Source organism: Spermophilus citellus (genome assembly GCF_964194105.1).
Source record: "Spermophilus citellus genome assembly, chromosome: X".
Classification (NCBI taxonomy): Eukaryota; Metazoa; Chordata; class Mammalia; order Rodentia; family Sciuridae; genus Spermophilus; species Spermophilus citellus.
Genome location: NC_138190.1, coordinates 31122434 through 31150345, shown reverse-complemented (window position 1 = coordinate 31150345; position 27912 = coordinate 31122434). Strand labels below are relative to the sequence as shown.

The 27912-nt window shown below is 37.3% G+C and overlaps 1 protein-coding gene across 2 annotated transcripts in view; it reads right to left on the bottom strand.

Moving 5' to 3' along the window:
* PRRG1 (proline rich and Gla domain 1) overlaps window positions 1–27912 on the bottom strand; it is a 101211-nt gene that overhangs the window by 52633 nt on the left and 20666 nt on the right. For both annotated transcript variants that reach the window (XM_081276744.1, XM_081276745.1), the window contains one exon: window positions 947–999. In XM_081276744.1, coding sequence (XP_081132870.1) covers window positions 947–956 — 10 coding nt within the window. In that variant the 5' untranslated portion in view covers window positions 957–999. The remainder of the gene's footprint in view (window positions 1–946; window positions 1000–27912) is intronic.

Sequence of the window (27912 nt, the reverse complement as noted above, 5' to 3'; positions counted from 1 at the left end):
TTGCCCCAGCCTGCCGCCTACAGAAGCATCTGATCAAATAACTTCATTTTGTCTGTTTAAAGAACCAGTAAAGACACAGTTATTCAATAAGGACAGCAATGAGCTAATATTCCATTATACTTTAGAGTTCTCAAAATACATGTATTATCACATTATGCCAACCACAACTTCCTGAGGCTAGAAGTACAGAATGCATTAATCCCACCTCAGAGATGAACAAACAATTTTAGGGAAGCTTTGAGATCTGATGGAGGTAGTAGATATAGAACTCAAATTCAGGCCTTCTGATTGCATCCAATACTTTTCTCACTATGCTACATCACACAAAGTCTTCTTCTGGGGTCCTTTATAGCACTCTGATTTTATCATCTTCACTGGTTAGAATTATTTATGAAGTCACTGTGGTAGCTGGTTAATATTTTCAATGAAATAACCTTAGATTTGTCTTTTGCCTACTTCCCATAGCCTTATGAGAAAGCAAAAACAAGCACAAAGAATTGATCTAACGTTTCTTAATGCTGGGCCTTAAGATCTTAAGTGAAACCAAACTGTTTACAAATCAACCTCACAGATGAATCATTTTACTATTATCATTGGTTGCATAAGAGAAACTTTTTTAGTTGTTTCTATTACTGTTAACAAAGCTTAGAAAACATTGAAAGCATAATGGGTAGCCTTGCTAAGAAGTGGGAAACAGCTGGGTTTAAGCTGTCTTTCCCTTTACTGGTAGATCTCCACAAAAAAGCAGAATAAAAGACCAGTAGGCAACACGTGATATGTTGATCTTTCTCTGCACAGCCCTGCTTCCGACAAAAACTTTCTAACACTAACAGGAAATACAATTTAGGTACACACAAACATACTTTGAGTTGCAAATGAAATTTCCTGGCTACAATGGATTAGTATAGAGAGATTTTAAATTACTTTAAAAGAATGAGAAACTTACCCCTCCCCATATTTTTTCGTGGCCTCTGGCAGGTCCTGAATGATGAAGGTTCTCTGCACAAAACAGAGCACATACACAGTGAGATTCACAGAGGCTGAGTCACTACATCAGATAAGCTCCATTATAGCTGATGTGGTCAATGTGAGCATTTCATTTCAGTGCATTCCAATCTTGCTCCCTTAGAAAAATGTTTCTTCTATCATAGATATCTAACCTCAGAGGACAAAACACAGTATTGTGGAAAGCACAGACTCTGTATCAACTTACTATGAGCTTCTTTATCTGGTATTAGTTTATGTCCTTGCCAAATAAAAATCAAACTGGTCACACACTTTCTCTTAGGAAGGCAGTGATATTAACAAAAACTGGTGAACAAAAATGCCAAAAGGCCCAGTGTTAATAACCAGTCTAGCATGTTATTAGCTTGCTTGTCCCTGGCTTCCCTTCAATATCATTCTGTGACAAATCCAATACCCTTTACAGTTGAACATTTTCCTGAATGGTATCAAATAGCAGCACCCCTAATCAAATTATCCCTGAGGCAAAGCAGCCCACAGAATGATTCCCAATAGACAGTATGAATCAAGGACCATGAACTATTGACAACAGGAACTTTGGAGAAACAACCACAGCCCCCCAGCGCATGCGCATACGTGGACATCACAGTTGTAAGAGGGGAAGGTATGTATAGGAGAGCAACATTTCTGTTTTTAAAAAAATCAAAAACATATACATACACAAAAACCAATTCATACCATAATGCTTAATTTTCTTACAAGTTTCAATCATAGAGCTACCATATATTTACTAAAGGTGTTCACTTGTTATGTTCCCAATACCTGAGAGGTAAAGCTGTAAGACATAATCTATCAGTCCATTAGGAAATTTATAAGTTAAGCAGGAACAATCAAGGATTAATACTAGACTGCAATCTGATAACTAGCCATGTAACACTGGATAAATCATTTACTATTTCAAATTCTTTGCAAAAGGAGGGTGCTGAACTATATGGGTATTTCCCAAATTATATGCCACACAATGTTAAAAGGTGTTACTCAAAACCAAGGCTTTCTGATCAAATAAATGTAAGCTACACAGGTTTCTTTAGTACAAGATTTTTCAGAGACTTTAAAATGAGCAATATGGCAAAAGTACAGTCTCAACCTATTTAGCTACACAGTGGTTTTTGTAAACAATGAGCAGTTCTTAAGAGTTCTAATTTGAAGGTCATTTTGAAAAACAGGATAAGATAACTGCTAACATCTTTTTTAACTCTGAAATGTTACTATTTTCTAACATGATACTAATTATATGGAACAATATTAACAAAGTGTATCAAAAAAGAAGGGAGCTGGAAAAAGATAAAGGAAAAAAAAGTCGGGATCTGGATTCTCAGAGAATTGTGGAGCTAAAAAGAATTTGAGAGACCATCTAATGTCTTCTCACTACTCCACCATTTTTGAAAGCATCAGACAGCCCTCAAAAAATCTTATGTAGAGCCAGGCATGGTGGCACACACTTGTAATACCAGCGACTTGGAAGGCTGAGGCAGGAGGATTGCAAGTTTAAGGCCAGCCTCAGCAACTTGGCGAGGCCCAAAGGAACTTAGAGAGACCTTGTCTCAAATAAAAAATAAAAATGGCTGAGGATGTGTAGCTCAGTGGTAAAGCATCCTGTGTTCGATCCACAGTACCAAAAAAAGAAAAAAAAAAAACTTTGGTAGAATACCAATTTATAAAATATAGAACTCTTCAAAGGGCTGTAATCTTACCTGCTGGGACTTTTCCTTGAGGCACCCTGAATATACAGTTATCAGAAATTCAGCACTATAGGAGTGTGGAGTCCAGTGACTCCTGACCCTTCTGAGGAAGCTATTCTAGGAAGGCTTTAGAAAAGAGCTGGAATTTTTACATATAGTCACAGGAAGGTCCTTACCCTTCTCAAATAGACCTCAATTTTAACTATAAACCCTTCCCAAGCTGATAAATGAAATAATCATTATGTAAACAGAATTATAAAACATTTCTTACTCCAGAAATAACTATAAGAAATTCAACATGCTAAAGTGTAACCCATGTACAAATGAGAAGCCATGAAATAATTGAGCAGGGGAATGATATGGCTAAATTTGGATTTTAGGAAGATATCTCTGACAATACAAGGGAAAAGAGATTTGAGGGGTGAGGGTGGTTTGACCAGGGACAGTAATATCAGATAATGATCAATAAATTTGGCAGGACTTTTTATATTTTATTTCTTGTTTATTCTTTAATATTTAATAAAGTTTTTTTGAAAAGAATCAAGCTTATTTCAACAGTGTTGGGGAAACCACAAAGGAAAGGGTTATCAGATACAGTCCAAGATTTTCAAAGAGAAATTGCCTCTCCAGAGGTCAACATGGAGGACCCAAGATGGGAGCCAGCCATCTTCTAGGGGAAGAATACAACCAAGGATGCAAAAGTGAATGCCCCCTGTCAACCATCTCACCTAGCCTTCTAGATTAGACTTTTGTTTTAAAGAAGATGATTTCCTTACAGAGAAACAGGGTTCGTGGCCTAGTGCCCATATCACCCCAAACCCCAAATTCTCCCAGACCCAGGTTATTTCTGTGCTACTTCTTCTGTTGCCAATGGTTAGCTTGTTCTTTCTACTCTGATCTCTTGCTGCTCTAGTTTCTTCTTTCAGTTGGCAAGTGTGTGTGTGTGTGTGTGTGTGTGTGTGTGTATCTGTGTTGTATGTGTGGCACTTTAGTTTTTATATTTCTATCAGCAGGAATATTAATCTATCTTGATTCTCCCTCAGGTCACCACCCCAAACTAAACATTACTTCTATAGTAATGACAACATACTTAACAACAACAACAACAAAGCAGCTTTTGGCCAGACATTAAGACATCTAAATAATGGTTCAATGGATTTTCTCAGCCTAGCACTAAATATCCTCTCAACCAGATTCCATTTTCCTTAATAGTGATACTACACCCCAGTGAAAACAGCCTCTACTGCTCCTTTAAACATGCTTTGATCTGTTCCAACTGCATGTCTCTGATCATTTCTTCTGTATCATCTGCATTATCCTACAAAAGTTCTATTCATCTTTCAACATCAGTAGTGAAGTCTTCCTTCATTATCTGAGCAGGAAGTAATCTCCTTTTCCTTTGAACTCTTATATAATATGGAACTTAGGTCCTACTGCATACAGATGTGCATACCTTATAGGATCTATCAGACTGTCTAATTTTTGGAGAGTAAGCAAATTTTCTTCTACACCTATATCTAGTCTGTGCAGGGCACTGGAACATCCCAGTGAGGATCCTAGTGGCCTATACAAACAGACTTACGGGAAGCTCACATACCAAGAATGTTCAAAACACATCATTTGCCTGTTCCCCTTAGTACAGATCAGTGCTTCAGACTCCAGTTATTCACATGCCACCTTAATCAAATTTATGATTCTTGCTAAATGCTTCTATTATCTACACTTACTTAATGTTATTTCAATTAAGTTACTTCTTTTACTTCAGTATCCACTTTATTCTTGTCTTATTAAAAAGTATGCAAAATCATGGGTTTGACATATTATATATTTTTAAATGCACACAATGCTGAAATGTAATGTTCAATAGAATACTTAAGTCGAGTAAGCTAACATCCATAATATAAGAAGTCCAGTGTCACCAAAACTACCAAGGAACTATGAACAGAGTCATGCATCTCAAAATACAGACTGGGTACTGCAAAGTGGACACTGCTTTAGATGAGGACCTAGACCAACCTTATATCAATGTCCTAGAACCTGCTATCAATTCAGTTCAGCAAATATTAAACACCATTTTATAGCACTAAGCAGTTTGAACACTGAATAATTACTATGTAATACTATGCCAGGAAGAGTGTTAGGCTCCTTTATGTATTATTTATTTGGTGAGCTAAAAATTTCCTTAATTGGGGATCCTAACAATAGAACTTATATTTTCCCTAATTTTTTAGAATTGTATCAGTTTTTTTCAGTCTCTTTTAAAAAAATTTTGGTGCATAATATAAAGAATAGTAGATTTCATTGTGGCTATAGTTTTTGAATTGTATATATTTAAGGTATAACATGATAGGTTTTTTTTGGGGGGGGGGCACTGGGGATTTAACCCACAGGTTCTTTATCTCCAGTTCTTTTTATTTTTTGAGACAGGGTTTCCCTAAATTGCTAAGTCTAGCCTCAAACCTGTGATCCCCCTGCCCTAACCTCCCAAATTGCTAGGATTACAGGTTTGCACCAGCACACCTAGATATAATGTTTTGATATACTTATCTGTTTTTGTGCATGGTGCTGGAGATTGAACTCAGGGCTCATGTGTGCTAAGCAAGTGCTCAACCATTGAAGCACATCTGTAGCCCTTTTAACTTCTTTAAAAAAATTGAAGACAGGGTCTCACTAAATTGCCCATGCTGGCATTGAACTTGCAATACTTCTGCCTCAGTCTCCCTAGTACAGATGTACTAGGAGTACAGATGTGTGCTACCACGCCCATCTTGGTATAATTATCTTGATAGCCATGTACATAATGAAGAGTTGACCATAGTTAAGCATGGATTTTTAAATAATGACTGGCTTTATATATCCCTGATGAAGAATTCCAACAAGTTGGAGCATGGCTTTGCCACCACTTGTAACTGGGTTTGAGGCCTGGCATGCCAGTTACTATCTATTTGACCTTGGGCAAGTTATTTAACCTGTTTAAGCCTTGGTTTCTTCAAATATAATGGGGTTATTAATGATAGGTCTCATCTCATAGGCTTTGAGAGAGGATTAAATGAAAATAGCTATAATGATTCTTGATATCATTAAGTAGGAACTGTGAAGATGATAACAAAGGTTTGGCACACCCCCAATATCTTTATTCAATCTGATTCTTATAGTTTAATTTTTAGTTGGTCAATCTGGTTCAATTCATTAAGTGTAACTATGACTACTTAAGACAGAGCACACTGTAAAATAGATTTTATGAGCTGAATTTGAAAAATCAAAATTTGATTTTTCAGTTTTAGTTTTAGCTGCACAACTAAGTTTGGGGTACCAGTTCTTTAAGAGCTTCCTTTGCTATTTTTGATGTCCATTACATATACTCGCCCCCTTTTTCCCAGCTTTCCTGTATCACAGTCCAGAAACTCCTATTCCTGGTAATTATTCTTCTTCCAGGAATCCTCGGAGATTCAATTATAGCTACCTATTTTATTAGTTTCAAAACACTGCAGGCTACATTTTTATTTGTAGAGAAGTACTTCCTCATTGGCTTTACTTTTCAGCCACACGGCCCTTTCCAGGCTGGGTTATAGAGTCCCTTCACTGTCCTCAATGCACCATCCTCTGGCTACACTACTTAAGGTTTTTCCAGTTCTAGTCCCTGGCCTTTCCCCAAACCCCAAAGCCCTTCTAATTTTTCAGGACAACTGGGCCTAAGGGCCCTGTGTCATACTCCAAAGATGATATGTTCCCTAGAGTCCATTCCCTCCTGGAGCTATCTCTTAAAGACACAGCTCTCTTCAGTGGCCTAAGGGATCTTCTTTAAGTGAAAGGTTAATTCTATGAGGCCTCTGGGAGCTTCACCTCTGTAGATTCCATGTCTTTCAGATAATAAAGATTCAACTGGTATTTTTTGTATATCTGTTTACAATAAGATATTTCATTTGTATTGTCTTGATGCTCACAACAATCCAATGAGGTAGGTACAACAAAACCTAATGATGAATGATAAAACTCAATTTCAGAAAAATCAAAGTCCTCATGTTCCTACAGCTAGTGAGTAGGAGTGTCCCAAGATTACTTTTTTTTTTTTTCATACGGGGATTGAACACAGGGCACTGAGCCATATCCCCAGCCTTTTAAATATTTTATTTAGAGATGGGGTTTCTCTGACTTGCTTAGGGCCTTGCTAAGTTGCTGAGGCTGGCTTTGAATTTGTGATTCTCCTGCCTCAGCCTCCAGAGGTCCTGGGATTACAGGTGTGCACCACCATGCCCAGCCCAGGATTGCCTTTTAACTTCTCAATATATATATCAAAAAGGCTAACATTAAAGCTCTATGATTTGTCATAAACACATCTGTGTAATTGGCATTATGATTCAGAACACATCTCAGGATTTTAAACTAGGATTTTTTCACCAAGTCCTGTGATCTTTCAATCACATGTGTAGGTATTCAACAAATATTTCCTTAATGCTTATGATGTTGCAATAATTTTGCTGAACATTGGGGAGTTAATGGTGAATAAGACAGATGTGATTCCTACTCTAATTGAGCTTAGCATCTAGGGGGAATTTAGATATTTTTTTAAACTGCAAATAAAGGAATTTAAGTTATTCAGAGGAATTTAAATAAGTTCTGTATGACGTTGGCAAGGCCAGCAAAAGAGGTTAGACAAATGGTCAAATCATACAAAGGCTTTACTGGCTGGTAAACCTCTTGGATTTCTGGCCTAAATTTAATGGAAAACCACTAAGCGATACCCCTGTGTTCACAAAACAACCAGTTCCCTAAGAGCTCGCTTAATTCTTTAATTACCCTAACCTTTTTGTTACTTCTTTTTTTTGGGGGGGTGGATGGGCGTTGGCTACTGGGGATTGAACTCAGGGGCACTGGACCACTAAGCCACATCCTCAGCTCTATTTTGTATTTTATTTAGAGACAGGGTCTCACTGAGTTGCTTAGTGCCTCACTTTTGCTGGCTTTGAACTCATGGTCCTCTTGCCTCAGCCTCCCAAGCTTTTGGGATTACAGGTGTCTGCCACTGTGCCTGGCTTTTTTGTTACTTCTTATATGCTTTACATTTTACCAGGTCCATTATCTCAAAAGTATAAAAACAATAACATAAAATCCCAAGATATAGAGATATTATATGCAAATATTATATATTAATAATAACTGTTTATAAAATTAATAAATTATAAGATTAAAATATGACATCTACTTTTCAAAATTAATATGTAATATAAAATATTTGTACATGTATTTCCTCACTAGGCAGCAGAACTAAGCTCAGGAAGCTGAGAATGGAGGATCACAAGTTCAAAGTGAGGTGCTAAGCAACTCAAACTTGCGATCCTCCTGCCTCAGCCTCCCAAGTCACTTGGATTATGGATGTGTGCTTTCATCCCCATCCTGCCTATTCATTCAAACAAGTATGCTAAATGTGATAAATGGTTGTACATACCAGCAAGACAATAAGAAGACAGGAAAGGAGGACAGACTTGGTATAAGTAATATTTATCTGTGTAAGACAAATACTTCTGCTTTTTTGATACTTGACTTTTACTAGTTTCCTTATGATACCATGGTTGGTGTACACTGGGGTCAGCAGATGTTTTATGTAAAAGGCCAGAGAATAAAAATTTTAGGTCTTGAGAGTCTCTGTTGTTACTGCACAAATCTGCTATTATAGCATGAAAGCAGCCACTGAAAGGAATTTGTATGTATATGTTTTAATAAAACTTCATTTAAGGACACTGAAATTTAAATTGTATGTAATTTTCATGTGTCACGAAGTAGCTTAGTTTTTCTCAACCATTTAAAAATGTTAAGGACATTCTTGGTTCATGGTTATAAAAAAAAAACAGGCAGCAAGCCATTATTTGCCAATCCCTGGTATACACAACAAAATTATTTACAGAATTTTTATCAATCAACAAGTCAAACGAAATACAAGGAACCTCAGCGTGTTATTGAAACATAAAGATCAGCACCATCAATAACAAGTTAGACAATTCTCTACAAACTTTCAAGTGTGACATTAATTTTATATGACAGTTGATCTTAAATTTCAAGTCCATCATAAAATATTAAAGATAATGGTATAACCATCTAAATAAATCATGTTAAAACTGCAGAAGCACCTCACTGAAAACTACGATCTAGATGCCTGATAAATCACCTGATGAAGTCAACTGTATTTCCTAACAGAAATAGTTTATTTTATCCACAGTAATGTTTCAGTTATCACTTCCATCTCAATAAAGCACAAATGTATATATCCCACCTTGACCTTTCCCCTGAATCCCACAATTTCAAATACACTTATATTATCTTGCCACCACCTGGAAAAACGCAGATCTAACATGAAATATTTTCTCCACTTCACGTGTAAATGGGCTTCTCCTCAAATTCCATAATTATATAAACAATATCTTATTTCATTCAACCCTAGTATTGAAGGATGACATTTTAAGATACTAACTAAAGTTTCGTTTTTCTCTCTTCTTTCTTTACTCCTCACCTACCACTGTCCCAACTAGTAGCTAAGCCATTCTATGTTCATTCCATCATATGAAAAATAAGTTTTTCTAAGGTACTTGGGGAAAAGGAGAGGCTAGAAGCAGAGAGAAAATGACTGAGAAAAGAATGTGAACAGGGGATTGCCTTCTAATCCCACCTACCCACAATTCCCCTTCCAAGCTAGAAAGGTTACTCTGGGTTAAAGAGAAGAGAGAAGCCAGAGGATGGAAGGGTAGACCTAAAGGGACCAAACAGATTCAAAATGAAGGGCCATTTTTAGTGAGACGCATTGCTTGAGTGCCCAGTAGCCCCTTGCAGACAGTTGAACATCTACAGACCAAATGAGCAAGCATATGGATAGACTCTTTTCTGGTAGTGAATACTGAAGGCCTCTTTTGGACAGTAGCCATTCCCTGACTGATCACCTTCCTGCTAGACAGATGCCTATGCATGCCTGAGGCTAACTCCAGTCCCTTTTGAATTCGCTCCACATAGACAACCATCCTTGTAACCTCCCTGAACCATCAGCCCTGAAGAACAAGAGGGCCCTGCTACAAGATGTACTACTAACTAGCCTGATTTCTTAAACCATACATGACTTTAATGTGTTTTGATTGTCACATAAATAGAATCATAGTGTACATTCTTGGATCTAACTTCTTTTGCTTAACATCTTATTTGTAGAGATTCATCCACACTGTTGCGTATAGTTGTAGAACATTCATTCTCACTACAGGCTCCATGTTAAGTACACATATGTCCATTTACTTACTCATTCTCCTACTGATGGGCATTTGGGTTGTGCTGTGGTCTGAATGTTCGTATTCCTACAAAAATCATATGATGGACCTGATGTGTAAGCACATACAAGTGGAGCCTTTGGGAAGTGATGAAGTTATAAGGACACTGTCCTCATGAATGGGATTAGTGTCCTTATAACAGAGACTTAAAGGAGCTCTCCAGCCCTTTCTACTACGTGAGGACACAGGAAGTAGGTGCCATCTTAGAAGTAAGAGAGTGAACCCTCACAGACACTGAGTCTGCTGGTGCCTTGCTCTTGGACTTCCCAGCCTCCAGACTGTGCATAACACATTCTTGTTGTTCATAAGTTATCCAGTCTACGATGTTTTGTGATAGCAGCCCAAACTGACAGAGATAGGCTGTTTTCAGTTTAGTATTAGTAGAACAAATCCCTGTCACCCAGGTTTAAGGCAGTGGCAGTATACACATACATAACTGAATCTAGATGATCAACCAGTAAGACCTACTTACTTTCTGTTCTTTAATACCTGATCCCAGTCTTTCCATTCTCACTACTACAAACCCACATCATATTTCTTCAGGTTAACAGCATATTTCCCAAGGATGGGAAATATCTCTTTAAAATATATTTTTTTATTTTTTTGGGCTGGGGATGTGGCTCAAGCGGTAGCGCGCTCGCCTGGCATGCGTGCGGCCCGGGTTCGATCCTCAGCACCACATACCAACAAAGATGTTGTGTCCGCCGAGAACTAAAAAAAAATAAATAAATATTAAAAAATTCTCTCTCTCTCTCTCTCTCTCTCTCTCTCTCTCTCTCTCTCCTTTCACTCTCTCTTTAAAAAAAATATTTTTTATTTTTAATTGATACATAGTGATTGGGGGATACTATCTAACATTTCAATACTTGTATACAATGTGTAAGGGTCAGATCAGAATAACTGGTATAACCATCACCACAAACATAATTTCTGTGAGTTGGGAACATTCAAACTCCTATTAGCTATTTTGAAATATTCAATTAATTGTCACACCATAATTATCCTACGAGCATTAGAAGTTTCCTTTTATCCATCTACACCCCTATACCAAGCTCTCTCTATCCCTCCCCTCCTTTTAACCTCCTCAGGCTTTGGTAATCAGCATTCTATCCTTGCTTCTTTGAGATCAACATTTTAGATTCCACATATAAGTGAAAACAAAGAAATATCTTAATTCCTTAATGTCCATTTACTTACTGATCACCTTCCTGCTAGACAGATGCCTAAAATATAAAAGAATATGCTTTTGGTATGTGTTTGAGCAGTAGCCACTGTACATGTATAATCATTACCATCAAGGCAATCACTAACAACTTCTAATGCAGATATGTAATTGGTGTTTTCACATCTTGTCTTATAAGGTATTGGATTTTTTTTAAGCATCCTATTTCAGATATCTCTCAGCATTAAGAAATGTCCATAAAGCCCAATTCCAATTCCCCAATACTAAAATAGCCTCACTTTAAATACACATCTTTCCCCATTTTCAGCAAGATGCTCAGAAGGAAGTGATAACTGAAGTAAGAGTGAAAAAGAAGAGGTAAGTTCTGGTAGGCTATTTGAATACAATGCTCTTTCAACTCATAGATTTAATATCATCAAGAAAAACTGAAGAGGCTTTGAATATCACAACACATGAGAAGAGGAGCAGCAGAAAATCACATAGAGCATTGTTTCCAGATCGCTATGTTGATTACTTCCTTTAATCTTTGCAGTTTTATGACTTAAATATAGTACTACCATTGCCCCCATTTTACAGATAAGGTACTTGATACACAGTAGTTAAGCAATTTGCTCAAGGTCATGTAATTTGGAAAGTGACAGAGCTAAGACACTAACCCAGGAAGTCTGGCTCAATGATAGGCAATAACACATTCTTGACTAAGGAAGTGGAGGTTTACAATTTAACCTCAAAATTAGATTGAGCTACCTGTGAGCAAATATAAGTATGGATTTTAAAGATACATATTGTATGTGTAAGTAAAGCTTTCCAGCCCTTGAAAAGAATGAGAGGAGGCATTACAAAGAGATGGGAGGAAACTTTTGAGTGTTATTAACTTGCTTATTATCTTGACTGTAATAACAATTTCATGGGTATGTACATACATAAAAATGTGTCCAATTTAGCCATGTGTAGTGGTGCATGCCTGTAATCCCAGCGGCTCTGGAAGCTGAGGGAGGAGGATCACGAGTTCAAAGCCAGCCTCAGCAAAGGCTTAGCAACTCAGTGAGACCCTGTCCCTAAATAAAAAAAAAAAAATACAAAATAGGGCTGGGGATATGGTTCAGTGGTTGAACACCCCTGAGTTCAATTCCTGGTACCCCTCCCCAAAAGAGTGTCCAGTTTAAATATGTGTACATTTGCTAATCATATGTCAGTTACACCTCAATCAAGCTATGTGTGAAAAGGATGAAATAGATCTATAGATGAGCCAACCATAAATAATTTTAATAAAGGAAGTCCATAAGGTATTGAGTGAAGAAAAAACTATGAAGCAATATTCATAATATCATTTGTTATATATATATATATATATATATATATATATATATATATATATATAATCTCTCACACATATGTAAAAACATGTATTCCTGGTCCCTGGCTTCTAATGGTTCAATTTACTATTTTTTCAACTTTATCATGGTGTGAAAATAATATGCATTCAATAGAAACCACAATTTTTAAAACTGGCATTTTCAATTTGGACTTTCTCACAGGCTAGATAATGGGTCTGATCCTCTCTGGCAATGCTGGGCAGCAGTAACAGCAGTGAGCCACAGTGCCAGCCAGCCTGGAGATCATGAAGGTGAGACACCTGACACTCCTCAGTAGACTGTATTGCTAAACTAGGAAGTGTGGTAGGTCAGATGTAGTAAATGCAACTTTCACTCAAGATATTTTCAATTTATGATGTTTTTTGGGGGATGTAAACCCAACTGAAAGTCAAGGAACATCCGATATAAAATGTAATCTGTAGGTTTTTTTTTTTTAAAAAAAGATTTTTTAAAAGCTTTTGGTAATACAAAGAACTTTCCCTGAGGCTTGCCTAAACAGGTATATGAGTCCATGAGTCAGCCATCTTGGAAGCAGATTCTACAGCCCCATTTAAGCCTTCCAATAACTGCAGCCCCAGTGTACATCTTGATAGCAATCCTATACCAAAACCACCCAGCTAAGCTGCTCTTGAACTGCTGGCTCTCAAACTATGTGAGATAACATGTTTGTTGTATGAAGCTGCTAAATGTTAGAATAATTTGTTATGTAACAGTACATGTATAATGCAGCACATATCACTCTTTTACGTAATATTTTAAAAATATAGAATACATATAGAAAAGTTCAATAACCTTTTTGAATTTTCACAAAGTGAGCACACCCATATAGCCAGCACGCAGATCAAGAAACCTGAACAAAACATTACTAGCACCCAAGAAACTGCCTTCCTGTCTACAGTCCAGTTTCTACCTCAAAGCTCTTAGGCTGATTTCTTATACCAGATACGTTGTACCTGCTTTTCAACTTCATACAAACTGAATCATGTGCATTCTCATTGAGATGAAGCTTCTTGCTCAACATCATGTCCATAAGACTCATCTATATTATTGCATATACTTTGTTCATTCATTCTTGCTACTGATTTCATGTTAGGCATAATGAAGGATATGGAAAATGACAACCACCCAAGACTGTGTGACCGGAAGGAGGAAGAGAGAGAGAAGATCCTTTCCCAATAAATCTTTCCTTTCCCAGTGACAAGACAATCCCTGGGAAGGAGATGAACATCAATCCTAAAATGGCAGTCCCTGGAAAGAGGGAAAATATTGATCCTTTCCCAGTAAATTCTTTCCCAGTGACAACAGACCCCAGAGGAAGAAGCCAAACATTAATCCTTTCCCAGTGACAGTATAATGATCCCTGGAGGAAAAAGATAAGCACTGGACCCTCCATCCTTGCCCAGTAAAAATAAGCTTCAAATTCTCACAACCTGTTTCCTGAGTGTACAAACTGACATATTCTGTCAATAATTAAGTCAACTCTCATTGTAACTATAAAAACCCAGGCCCCTCTTGTAACCGGTGGCAGAAAGTGAACCCCTCCAATGCCTGACTCCGCTGCTGAATAAAAGGCATTGCTGATCCATGAAGTCTGCTCCTGTGCCAGTTATTTGTGCTTTTATTATGGTGCCCAAACTGTTTTGGTTGTTTTTGCTTACACATATATCACTGTTTATTCATTCTACTATTGATAGACATTTGGGTTGTTTCTAAGTTGTTTATTACCAACAGTGCTGTACACATTCTTGTAAATGTCTTTTGATGAACCTATATATCTATTTCTTTTGAGCATATGCCTAGAACTGGAATTGCTGAGTCACTGGCACACCTATATTCAGCTCTACTCATTTCTGCTAAATAGTTTTGCACTATGGCTATACCAATTCATACTCCCAGCAATAGCACAGCAGAGTTCCAATTGTTCCACATTCTTAAAGACTCTTGGTACTGTAGTTATTACATTCATTATTTTGGTAGGAGGTCCTGGTATCACACTGTGCACTGTTTTGATGAGTGATCAAGTTGAACACCTTCTATTCGCATGTTAATTGGCCCTTTTGGAGATCTTTTGTAAAGTGCCTGTTTCAACTCTTGTCCACTGAAGCATATATTACTTTTAAGATCAGCAAAAGACCATAATTTTCTAAACTAATGAGTTCTCTATGGTATTGTGAAAACAAATGCCTTTGAGCAGCAGGACTAATAGCAGGAAGATGGTTAGATGTGTCGTCTAAATCTAGAAATGTTTTAAGAAGAGCAACAAGAAAAGCAGTAAGGCAGAAGGAACTTTTAAGAATGAGACAAAAAACGGGAGGCTATTATGAAGACAATGCATCTGGGTAGGATCTGCTTCTTTCTAATAGATGGAAAATAACCACATCCAGGAAATAGCTTGAGAACTGTGTTAGCCTGTCACTGTCCAGAAAGGCTTTTCTAAGGATAAGAAAGGGCACAAATGTTCTTTAGCCCTATGTCACAGTGCTATATAATTCAGAGAAGTTCAGTGCTACTAGGCAGAAGTACTCTGCAAATGAAAAAGTATATCACCTATCAATGTGGTCCCGTTACATCACATTTCTCAAAGGAAAAAAAAATAGTCATTTATATATACCCTTGAATAGCAAATAAGTATATACTAACCTTCCTTTAACCTATAAGCCTACATTAAGCTTCACTTTCTTTTTTTCCCTTTATGATTTACCAGAATGTACTGTGGCATTAGCTGTGTATTTTTAGTTTACTGATTAAATTTTAATAAGACTCTTCAGATAGCAGAACAATCAGTTAAAGAAAGTTAATATTGCTGGACAAGATCAATGCATAATGGACACCATGTATGAGTGAAAAAGTAGAAGAATAAACAATGTGACTTTGTTTCTTTTTATCTTAGGCATACCACAGCACAGAATTTCAGGCCCAAATGCAACAAACTAGTGTTTTTGATGTGATCATGTAACAAGTTCAGATATTTCAATTTTTAAAATAAACAAGGTCAGATAACCAAATAACTTCAAGAGCTCAACACTATTAAACCAGAAAGAAATAGGTTTTCTCACATTTAAAATTCTTCCATTATCCTATTGTGTGAATGTCACCAAAAAAAAATGACATTAAGAAATCATTGCGGGGCTGGGGATGTGGCTCAAGCGGTAGCGCGCTCGCCTGGCATGCATGCGGCCCAGGGTTCGATCCTCAGCACCACATACAAACAAAGATGTTGTGTCCGCCGAAAACTAAAAAATAAATATTAAAATTCAAAAAAAAAAAAAAGAAATCATTGCAAATAGTATATGGGACAAATTTGATATTTCTGAGACCTTAAAAGGAAAGGTTTCTTTCTGTGACCTGTATTACTATTTCATCACTGTCTAACAAATCATATCATTTTAATAATTATGCAAGCTACTGGGAGATCAAATTTTATGACCTAACACAATTAAAATATTAACCTAAGGGCTGAGGATGTAGCTCAGTTGAAAAGCACTTGCCTAGCACGTATGGGGCCCTGGGTTCAATCGCTAGTACACACACACACACACACACACACACACACACAAGAAAGAAAGAAACCCAAAGCCCCCAAATATTAACCTCAATTCTTAAAAAAAAAATGTATAATTTGTAGGATGAAGTTCTTAAACAAGATTTATGGTTATTTCAATAAAAAATTATTTGTAGCTGGGTGTTGTGGCACACACCTATAATACCAGAGACTCAGGAAGCTGAGGCAGGAGAGTTGAAAGTGCAAAGCCAGCCTCAGCAACTTAGTGAGGCCCTAAGCAACATAATGAAATCTTGTCTCAAAATAAAAATTTAAAAAGGCCAAAGATGTAACACACCCTCCAAGAAAAGATTATTTCCCAGTCAAGGCCCATCTTTATCTTATTATTATTATTTTTACCCAGCACCAGGGGTTGAGCCCAGCAATCCACCACTGAGCCACATTCCCAGCCCTTTTTATTTTTTGTTTTGATACAGGGCCTTACTAAATTGCTGAGGCTAGCCTCAAACTTGCGATCCTCTTTCTTCAGCCTCCAGAGTGACTGTGATTACAGGAGTGTGCCACCATGCCAGATTCCTATAATATCTTTTCAAACATTTTTTTTAAAAAAGAAATTTGTCTCAAAACATTAAATTGATAATGCTACACAAGCAGTAAGAATTACATCCTATAAAAGCATGAGTGTGGGTTTATTTATTTATTTTTTAAATATTTAATTTTTAGTTGTAGTTGGACACAATACCTTTATTTTGTTTATTTATTTCTATGTGGTACTGAGGATCAAACCCAGGGCCACATGTGAGGTGAGCGCTCTACCACTGAGCCACAACCCCAGCCCTGAGTGTGGGTTTGTGTATAAGGCAAAATTAAAAGGCCCCTGCAGAAATGCTTTTTTCCTTTGCAAACTAATACCTTCTCCTGAAGAAGCAGTCCAGAAAAAAATTACAAGGACTGATTCCTAGGAGAAACTATGTTACTGGGCAACACTAACCATAGAGGCAAAGAAAATCTAAAGATGATAGGGAATGTTAGGCTTGAATTGTCTCTTGCTTTTATTTTTAAACTCCTCTGCTCAATCTAATTGAACTGGAGAGTTAAGGATTAGGAGACAAAAAAGAAGAGAAATGAAATGAAGGTCCTAAAGAGTCTACAAACTCTTAATCTCCAAAGGAAGATTTAATTTCGTGATGATGACCTATTTTGTTTAATGCTGGCAGCAATCATGAATATCTTTTTTGATACTATATCCTCACTAATCACTATACTTGACATATACTGGACATGCAAAATTTACCAAATAAAAAATACATATTTTAACAAGTTTAGCTCATATGATATTCCATTTTCTGTTTTGCTTTTCCACTCATACCTATTCTCATTTGGAGTTATTTCTGGATTTGGACTTTTGGAGTTATAACTAACTTACTCTTTGAGGCAAGCAAGCAAAGAGACGGTTTTCATACAAATGTAAATCATTTAATCAGCTTGCTTCTTAATACCTAGCTGAAACAGACTACAAAAACTGGTAAAGTGGAGATGACATGGCAGTGAAAGTGCTGGATCACAGAGGGTGCATGGAGGGTAATTAATGCCAATGAGGCAAGACATACCAGGTCAGCCTGTTCTGTTCCTTCATCAGTTGTGAGATACTGCTGAAGTTCTGGTTCCTCTCCTATAAAAGGGTTCTTGGTGAAATGTATGGAGACTCAGGGAAGCTTGGGAAGGGAGGTATCATTTATGTATACCTGAAGGTATTCATTGTGGGGGTCATTGTATACATATGATCAGTTGTTGCTTTAACTCTCAAACTACCTTATCTAAAAGTTCAATTGTTACATATTTCTATATATCACCTAATTGGTACCCTAGGTTATCAGCAAATCATGACAGACAAATAAAAAGGAAAAAAACCTGTGCCAATTCCACACTATAGATGGAATACTTCATAAAATTCACTTTATTTTCTCACATCCTACCTAGTTCTGGGAAGAGTTAAAGATCATTTGTATAAAAATCATAATAAAAGAAATTAAAGTTTATTTTTAAAAAAATTGAGAAAAACACAACAAAGGGGAAAAAATCAATAATATAAAAGACAAAGACAGGATTCAAATTTGTACACAAAAAGTGCCAGAAAGGTTCTGGAACTTTGATAAAGGAAGAGATAAATTTCCCAGTAGCTAGTGCCAAGAAACCCAATTAGTTACATGAGCCATGATATCACTGAGATAAAAACAAAGCAGTTGCCCAGAAACTTCATTACTTATGTTTTGGTATTCCAAAGAAAAATTATCCCTAGGGTCCTCAAAAGACAAAATGTAGTGGACAATGGACAGTGTTGTCAATATCAACATAGTAAATATAGTGACACATTTTATAGTATAATTTCTTATAGCTTCTCTCTTATAAGTAGGCCAAAGGTAAAATAGCACAGAAGCAAGGTACTCTATATTTGTATAATATATTTAGAAATTGGCCCACTCAGCTTCCTAAAACAGCCTAGACATACAATTAAAAACACCCAGTGGAATGACCGTCCAAAGACTCAACTGCACCTGGCTGATCCAGACCAATGTCTGATAGCCATTCTATAAACAAAACCTAAAAGATCCAACTCCCTCTGCTGTCCTTTCTCCAAAAAGAATAGCAGTCCTAAAGAAATGCTGATAAGGAACCCCAAGGGCCAAGAGATTTCAAAATGTCAATCTATTCTAAATTATTAAGGGCATTGGATATACTCCTTTTAGGGATAGCCTTGGGTCCCTAAGAATTAGTCCCCAGCAGCAGAATGGAAAGCTTGCCAAGTTGGTTTACCAAATCAGTACAGCCTTGGGATCAATCAACCAAAACAAGACAGGATGTTTGCTATTATATAGTGAAGACTAAGGGATAATCCCAAAACCTCATATTGGTCCCAACTGTCTAGGGAAAATGTACTAAGGTTCTAATGCTGGATAGGGGGAACATTTTTTCTGGACTTTTGCAACTTCAGTATTTCATTTTCACATGAGTTAAAATATCTCTGTAAATCATTTCTCCTAGTTACACACCTTTTCATCAGATTTGAGGTGAGAAAACCAAAGGTACAGAGGGGATTTTGTCAAAAGATTTTTCCTTTTGCTTCCTCAGCAGTCCATCAAGAATGTACCATTTTACTTAATCTGTACATTAAAAACCCTGTGAGTTCAGAAAGGTAAGTTTCACAGATGAGGAAACCAAGGCTTGGATTGGCTACAGAGCCACTACTTGGTTACCACATCCGAGGTCTGATTCTTAACTCTAATGTTGTCCCCATCATAGTATTGAACCAAGAATGTAAAATTTTCAGTTCTCGACTGAAAATACATGTCCCTGCAGTGGAGTCTATAAAATGGCTATTTTTGAAAATTCCAGTTAAAAGCAACAAATATGATGTTATGCAAAGCTGAATCACAGGTCCTAGGACAAGGCTCTCAGAGTTCTGGCCTTTTTTATTGGCTCCTCAAGAACACTACAAATGGAGTCAAGTCCCCTCTCTACAAAGGCTATGTACTTTCCCACTTCTAATCCTTTGTTCACACCATGCCTCCTCATTTAAATGCGTTGTTCCTTTCTTTTTGGCTTAGCTGAATCCTAAAGCCATTATTAATGACAGTATAATTCCCAATTCCCCACCTCTTTAGAAATAAATTTCCATTAGCCCAGCAGGATGTCATCTTTCTGTCCTCTGAATTTCTAAAGAATTCAAATCTATAGTACATATTCTTACTTGCTCAGGGTTTTTTTAATTGGTTCTTTTTAGTTACACATGACAGTAGAATTCATTTTGATATAATTATCATAGTATTTCCCCCAGTTTGCAAGCTGCTTGAGGGGTAAGGCCAGGAGTTGGCCTCTCCACACTGATAACAGGATCCAGCACTGAGGAAAACACTCTGTAACTGATGGCTCAGGCACTGAATCCTCTGAGCAGTCTAAACAAAGCAGTTGCATATTTTGCTACCTTTCTTTCACTGGATACCAATCTTTTAATGTCCCATTTCCCCCTTTACTTTACTTTTCTACTGTCTACACAACATGAAACCCATATGTTTGAACACTCAATGGACTATAGATGACATTTATGGGAAGTATTTTCTTTTTCTTTTTTTTTTTTTAAAGAGAGAGTGATAGAGGGAGAGAGAGAGAGAGAGAGAGAGAGAGAGAGAGAGAGAGAGAGAGAGAGAGAGAATTTTTAATATTTATTTTTTTTAGTTATTGGTGGACACAACATCGTTGTTTGTATGTGGTGCTGAGGATCGAACCCGGGCCGCACGCATGCCAGGCGAGCGCGCTACCACTTGAGCCACATCCCCAGCCCCAAGTATTTTCTATTCACCAAACTGGTGAATATGTAAAGCAGATAACTTTGGAAATGCTTTGCTGTCTGCTTCATAATCCATGATATGCATATTTACCTTTTATTTAACCAGCCCTGTTGGTGTTCATTTAGGATGGTTCCATTTCTTTTTGTTATAAATAATGCCAATAAACATACCTATCTTTTAAGACACACCTTTTTTATTCTGAGATTAAATTCCTAGGGTGAATAATTATTGCCAAATTGTGATCCAGAAAGCCTGTATCAATCTCATTGTCAACACCAGTATTTTCACCACATGGGTTCTTTATATTTACAGAAAGTGGTTGCCTCCGGTTGGCAATAAGGGAGAGGATATTGTCAGCCAAGGAAGGAAGGAAGGAGTAAGGGAACCAGATTAGGGAGGATTAGGTATTTAAAATATAATTTAAAATAAAATGGTTGACACAGAAGTTTCTGTTTAACTGGCTTCTCTAATTTTTGGTATGCTAATCTTTTATAATTAAAAAAAAACTTTTAAGACAACCTATTCTGCATATTTATTAGCAATGAGTATTAGCATTTTGTTTTTCAATTTTGTGAATTCAGTAAATTAAAAATGGTATCTCATTAGTTTACAATTCCTTGCTTACTGGGAGGATTTGTTACTGGCAACTCAGCCCAGGGAGCCTGCCTGGATCCCAGCTGGCTGAGTTCTGCAGCCTGCCTGTGTGAGAAATAGGCAAAAGGTGGAAACAGGAAAAAATGAACTTTATGCACTTTGATCAAATTGGGAGAAGCAGCAGCTAGACTGCTTCTCCCATTGGTCCTACAGAAGCATTATATAAGGAAACGTGCACTAAACGTGTAGATTTAGTAGGCCAGAGAAGGCTTTTAGAGGAGTAGAAGAGGCAAAGTGAGACAAAAGGTAGGAAATATGCATATGCAGATTGAGTTAGCCTACAAACAGGCCAGGACAGGGAGTGGTCTCCACTTAGCTTCCTAGCTTCTTTGGCATCCCCTCCAGGTGTATGTGTTGGGGGAGGGGCAGCCTTTACTTTTAGCATGAGTAAGTTGTTTTCCATTTCAGAGGGTCCCTAGCTTCAGTCTGTTTCAGACTGAATATATAATATACAATGTGTGTATGAGCTAACTGTATTTTTTTCTCTTACAGCTTGTGGATAAAATTGTGTGCTCTGTTTTTTTATGGGTGTGACATTCTCTGTTTTAAATTTTAAAAGCATGCAAGAACATTTTCTTCTCAAAAAATAAGTCTTCTACCCCAAAGAATTACACTCTTAATAGGATCTTTTTTTTTTATTTGCTTACTTTTTTTATGTGGTGCTGAAGATCAAACCCAGCACCTCACACATGCTACGCATGTGCTCTACCATTGAGCCACAACCCTGGCCCTTTAGTAGGATCTTTATATATGTGGACTTTTGGGATTTTTTTTCCTCCTCAGATATGTGGCCATCAAGGGGGAAAAAGACTTTACTACCAAATTGGACATAAATTTGGTAGGAACAATTCAAAACTAGAGAAACATTCAGAAAAGCTCTTCCTTTCCAAGAACAATTGAATGGAAGGCCTATGGAGGAAAGTTCAGTCTCTGAGGAAAGGGATTAGTCCAGATATCAAGGCAGGGTTTTCCTGTTACTGTAACAAGGACAAAAAAAATTGTGGCTGAAACAAATGTTCTGAATTGGGAGAAAGAGGCATTAAAATGTTCAACTATGTAGAAAACACATAAAGGACAGATGTAAATTCATGAATCAAAGGAAGGAGGGCCCTAAGAAATCAAGGGAGAATAAAAGCAGGGGGAAACATCAAAGATTAGAGGGTACACTATGGATTCCCAGCTGCTCCTAGCCTCAATCCAATTAGCTTAAGGAAACTATCTTGTTGATAACCAGAGACTCCTCATTGATTCAGAAATTAAGCACACTACAAATAAGGAGACCCACCAAATGCTGCAGCCCCTCCCTCTGTCAAATTCAATTCACAGGAGGAAGGAATTCAAAGCTAAAGGGCACCTAGAAATCACAGAATCCTAGGAAGCAGACATTATTTTAATATTTATGAGCCCATCATTTACAGAATTAAATGTTTTTTATACTGCTGGAGCCATTTATGGAGTTCATCATTTACACAGTTAAATGATTTTCATACTGCTAAGGCCAAGTTCTTGGAACCATATTCTCTTGTGCTATTGCTTATTTCAACCTTAACCATATCCTTCATCTTGGAAATGGCCAAAGTCAGTTTAATTTGAAACCATGAGCCAAACCACACTTTTAAAATAGTACAAAGAATTTGGAGTAATAGCAAAGAAGCTGATTTTGTCCTTTAGATTTAAAATATGTTAAATGAATAACACCATTTACTCAACATGTGGCAAGACATTTTCAAGGGAGGCCCCAATCATGAACATGATACTGTGGCCATTCACAATGCCTTTCCCCCTGCCTTTTTCCAATAGAAGGACTGGAAAAGTTTTCAGATTCCCTTGCAATTAAGGGTGGCTATGTGACCCAGTTCTGATAAAAGTGATACAAGGGAAAAAAAGTCTTTTCAAGAAGAGGATATACTTCTGACAAACCCTTCTGCCATTTACCCTCTTTCTTTGTGCATTGAATACAGATGTGAGGGATGTACAGCCATTGTACAATTGTGAAGATGAGAACCACATGCTAAGCTTGACAGATTGCAAAAATAGAAAAATATGCATCCTTGAAGACTTGCCCTGAACTGTCTATCTTCACATTAATTCTGTGAGATAGCCACATATTTATCCATTTCTCTAGCAACTGTACTTCCTGTTACTTGTAGCCACACTCTAACATACCAAGGATAGACAGGTAAATAACAATTGAGTCCTCTACTGTGGTAGAAAGAGGTAGATGCACATTTTAAAATGCAATAAACTCATCATAGAACTACGAATGAATGAAAGGGTACATTGAGAGAAGAATGGTTAGGCTAATTGTACCCAGAAATGATCTGAAAGCTTCAAGGATAAGACAACACTGAAGGGTCTGGAAAAATGAAAACTTGTTTGTCAGGAGTAGAAGAGAAAGGACACCTTATTCTGCCTCCTGTCTAACACTGCTATCCCTTTTTTTAAAAAAAATATTTTTTAGTTATACATGGACATAATATTTTGTTTATTTATTTTTATGTGGTGCTGAGGATAGAACCCAGGGTCTCTCATGTGCGAGGCGAGCGCTCTACCACTGAGCCAAAACCCCAGCCCCTAACACTGCTATCTCTATTTCCATGCTAAAATAAAAAGGTAAGGAAACCTAGGACAGTGTAATAACAATATAACTTCCCATTCTTCCAGCAAAATTAATAGGCACTGGGCTGGGGTTGTGGCTCAGTGGTAGAGCACTTGCCTAGTATGTGTGAGGCACTGGGTTCAATTCTCAGCATCGCATGTAAATAAATAAATAAATAAATGTCCATCAACAACTAATAAAATATTTTAAAAAATAATAAGGACTTACCACAGTCAACTATATTGGCAGGATTCAATGATTACCAAAATTATATAAAACTTGCCTTTACACTGCTTATGGTCTAATGGACATCTCTGAGGCTAGCTCACCAATCCAACTAGTCACAATTCTGTGGCTGCATAACTATATACTGCTGTGTCTGCTCTGAAGTCTGCCAAGTCTTCCAAACTAAACCTACTCTTGTTCCTTACTACCTAGTAATTACCTCACTCCTAGAATAAAGAGAAGGACATCATGTTGTCATTTGTGATCATTAGAAATCTCAATGCAATTACAAACCTGGCAAAGATCCCGGGAGATCAAATCAGTCTGTTGGGTAACTCAAAGCTTCTAAGCCTCTGGGGACAATCAGGATCCAAGAACTTAAAAAAAATTACCTCACCACAGTCACCTCCTTGGAAACTGCTTCTAAAATGTCTAGCTGCATCGTTAGCTACCATGGAAAGCCAATCTTAGGAAAGACTCCTCCCACATACCAATGTCACTATTAATTTGAGGAGAAAATTTTCTTTGGCCAAGCATTCTGCTTAACTTTGCATAAGCATTATAGGATTCAAATACCTCATGCTGCAAATTCTAAAACAGACTTTCTCTGTATCCATATCACACAGACATTGAAATATGAGGAAAGTCCTTTGAAAATGTAGCTCCTTACTTCCCATTTAATTGAAGCATTCATCTACCTCAGAGATGTTAGAGTAAGACAAAGGGTAATAATTAATGTGGTCTGGTACAGAATCAACAGGAATTCAACTAGGTCCTCAGAAGAATAAAAAAATCCATTAAATTATAAATGAATCTTTTGAATCATCTGGAAAAGATATCCTCCTGGCAATATGCACAAATATCCACAAAAACATTCTTTAGCCTTGCTTACCTTGTTATTCTGGTCTAAAATTGTTTTTCACATTTTCAGTGCTCACTCATGCAATTAAAGCCTCAAAGCAGCTTGGAGCACTGGATTTCTACCCAGGATACCTGAGGGAGGGAGAAAGAGACTGTGCACAAGGTTGATCTGTAGCCATGGAGCCAGCAGCAAGATGGATACCACAGCCCCTTAAGAACCCAGAAATTGCAAGTCTTTTCAGGGTATATCACAGAGAAATGAAAGCAGTTTCTGACTTATGATGCTAAATACTTGGGTGAATCCCAGAAAAAAGTTCCACAGTAATATCTCTTTTACAATATTCAACCTGACAAGTCAAAGCCAAAACTCTAATTTTAGTGAGGTTACTTTGATCTCATTCCCATTCAATACTGACCAGCTCCTATTGTAAGGCCTGTACTTTACCATAATGATATTAAGACTCCACATAATCTCCTACATGTGCATTAACAAGAGGATGAGTCAAAAGTCGAAAATGTTGCAAGTTATATTTTAAAGAATTTTATACATTATTTGTCTCCAGAACACTTTAACTCCAATATCAGAAAAAAACTTACTCTTTGCTATTCTATACTCTTGATTCCATGATAATTTCTAGAAACCTCCTAATTTCTATATGTATCTTTAAGGTATTCCTGTTAACATTCTCATTTACTTTGGCTGTTGTAAGAGGCAGAAACTACGAAATAGGGAACTTTATTTAATTAATTAGCTCACTATTCCCTATAGTCCTTCAATAAATGAGTTAGACTGAAGTAGGAAACATTACAGGGACCTCTCCTAAAACATTTCACTTATATAGCACTATATAGCAAATTATATGACAGATGAATCTTTTACTTAAAATGACTTGAAATGTTGACTGCATATCTACATGAATATAAGAAGAAAAACATAAAAATAATTTTTAACTAATCATCTTCTGAGATGATCAAAATGTTAACATTTAGCTAATTTATGAATACTGAGTAATTTCTTATGGTGACTCCAAACTAATGAACTCAACTAACATTTATTTAATATCCAACTTCATGGTAGGCATTGTGGTAAGCACAGTAAAAGAAGCGAGCATTTGGTTCAAAACAGCCAGAAATATATATATTTTTTAAATATCCTCAGATTCTATAAAAAGTTATTCAAATTTTAACACAATTTAAGGCCCTGGAATTATGTAAATTGCTCATAACCTCCAAAGGGTTCTGCTTATCTCCCAAATTTCTCCCTCCCCTACTTCCTGTTTCATGGACAACAAAAGGTTAGGACATCACAAGATGCCACTTTACTGACAGTCACTGATAGTGGTTTCTAAGAGATTATTTAGTAAAGGAGAAGTAAGTTTTTTGTTTGTTTGTCCTCAGGGAAATATTTCCACTTCTAGGTAATGATGAACTCAGAACCTGTAGGATCTCCTCCATCCTCAGCACACATGGAAAACAATTACAAAATCTGGATATAATAGAAAAAGAAATGAACTTAATGTACTGGACAGTAAACAGAAGCATAGAAACTCTGATGAGGAACCCACAATTGCAAGGAGGAATGCAGACAGGGAGCTATACAAATTAAGTTTTCATCATCTTGGCATTAAGCCTGGGCTAAGTGAAGCCCTTGTGGTGAAGAGCAGCTAGTGGAAGAGGGATGATACATGGAAAAAACCCTCATTTTTCTGGCACAGAGAACCAGAAAAGTTAAGTTGGAAAATGCTGAAGAGTGTGTGGGAGGACCAGAGGAAAGAGCCAGACAGGGAATTCCCAAACTGTCTACCCACATCTACAACTGAATCCTCAACCAAGCTTGTGAAGAACAGATAGAAAACAAAAGAATAATGCTGAACTGAGACTAGAGTTGCCCACCCTGAAGAAGGTACCAGTGAATGAAGAAGCAGAAACACACAGATGGAATATGTGTGCTTACTTGGTGGAAGGGACATGGTAGAGTCAAAAGGCATTCAAGCAGAAATGGACACCCATGAAAAACCCAGTCATTCAGGCCAGGAAAACTAGATTAAAAGAGTCCAGGAAATCATGATTATTAAAAAGAAGAAAAAAAAAAGAGTAGAATCTTAAGCCCTATCGATTCATCTCTGACTAAACTCTGAACCATGTTTATGCCCAACAGACATTTGGTGCCTCATCCAAAACCAAAAGATCTGAGAAAAAGACAAGAGCTGCTGCACAAATAACATTTAGCTGTTCAAGTCCAGCTACGAAAACCAGCTGCTAAAACAAAGCAAACAAAACAGCATAGTTCAGTCACACCAACAGACATATGGACCAATGAAACAGAACAGAGAACTCAGATATAAACCCAGGCATTATAGTAAATTGATTTTCTCCACAGGTGCCAAGAATAGACAATGGGAAAATTCGGCCAGTCTCTTCAACAAATGGTATATGAAAACTGGATATCCACATGCAGAAGAATACAATTGGACCTTTACCTCACAATACAAATAAAGTCAACTGAAAATGGATTAGAGACTTAAAGGTAAGACCAAAAAACCAGCCTCTACCTCAGAGCAAAGCCTGTCCAAGGAAGGGACATGATCTATGTCCTTGGAAAGACCCACAGAGCACTCCTAGGCACATTCCCACCCTGCTAAGTGGTTTTATCTACAAATAACAGGAGAGATCTGCTGCGCCAGGTGTCCCTGACTCAGTCAGGCTAGGTGGAGACCCATACCAATCCCCTAGCAGCCACCAATCAGCATGAGACAGGGAAATACCTGGGATGCCAGATGACCCTCCCAGTAGTTTATGGTGTTGGGAAACCACGTAGTTCAGCACGAACCCCCTCTTGGCTTAAACCAATCAGTTCAAATGAATCCCCCTCTTGTAGTAACCAATCACTCCTACCCAACTTGTTCCCGCCAGTGAATGTGCTAATCATGTTTTAGAGTTGTTATTTGATTTTCCCGCGGTGTGTGATGATTTGCTAAGAGATGCTATGATGTATGTGGGGGTCCCTGCCTTCCCCAAAGAATGTATAAAACTGCTGCAAACCCTGGGCTTGGGGCCTCTCAGCATCACCAGTTGCTGTGTGCATGTGGAGGACCGAGCTAGCTTGCAATAAACACCTCTTTGCTGTTTACACCGATCTTGGGTCTCTGGTTGTCTT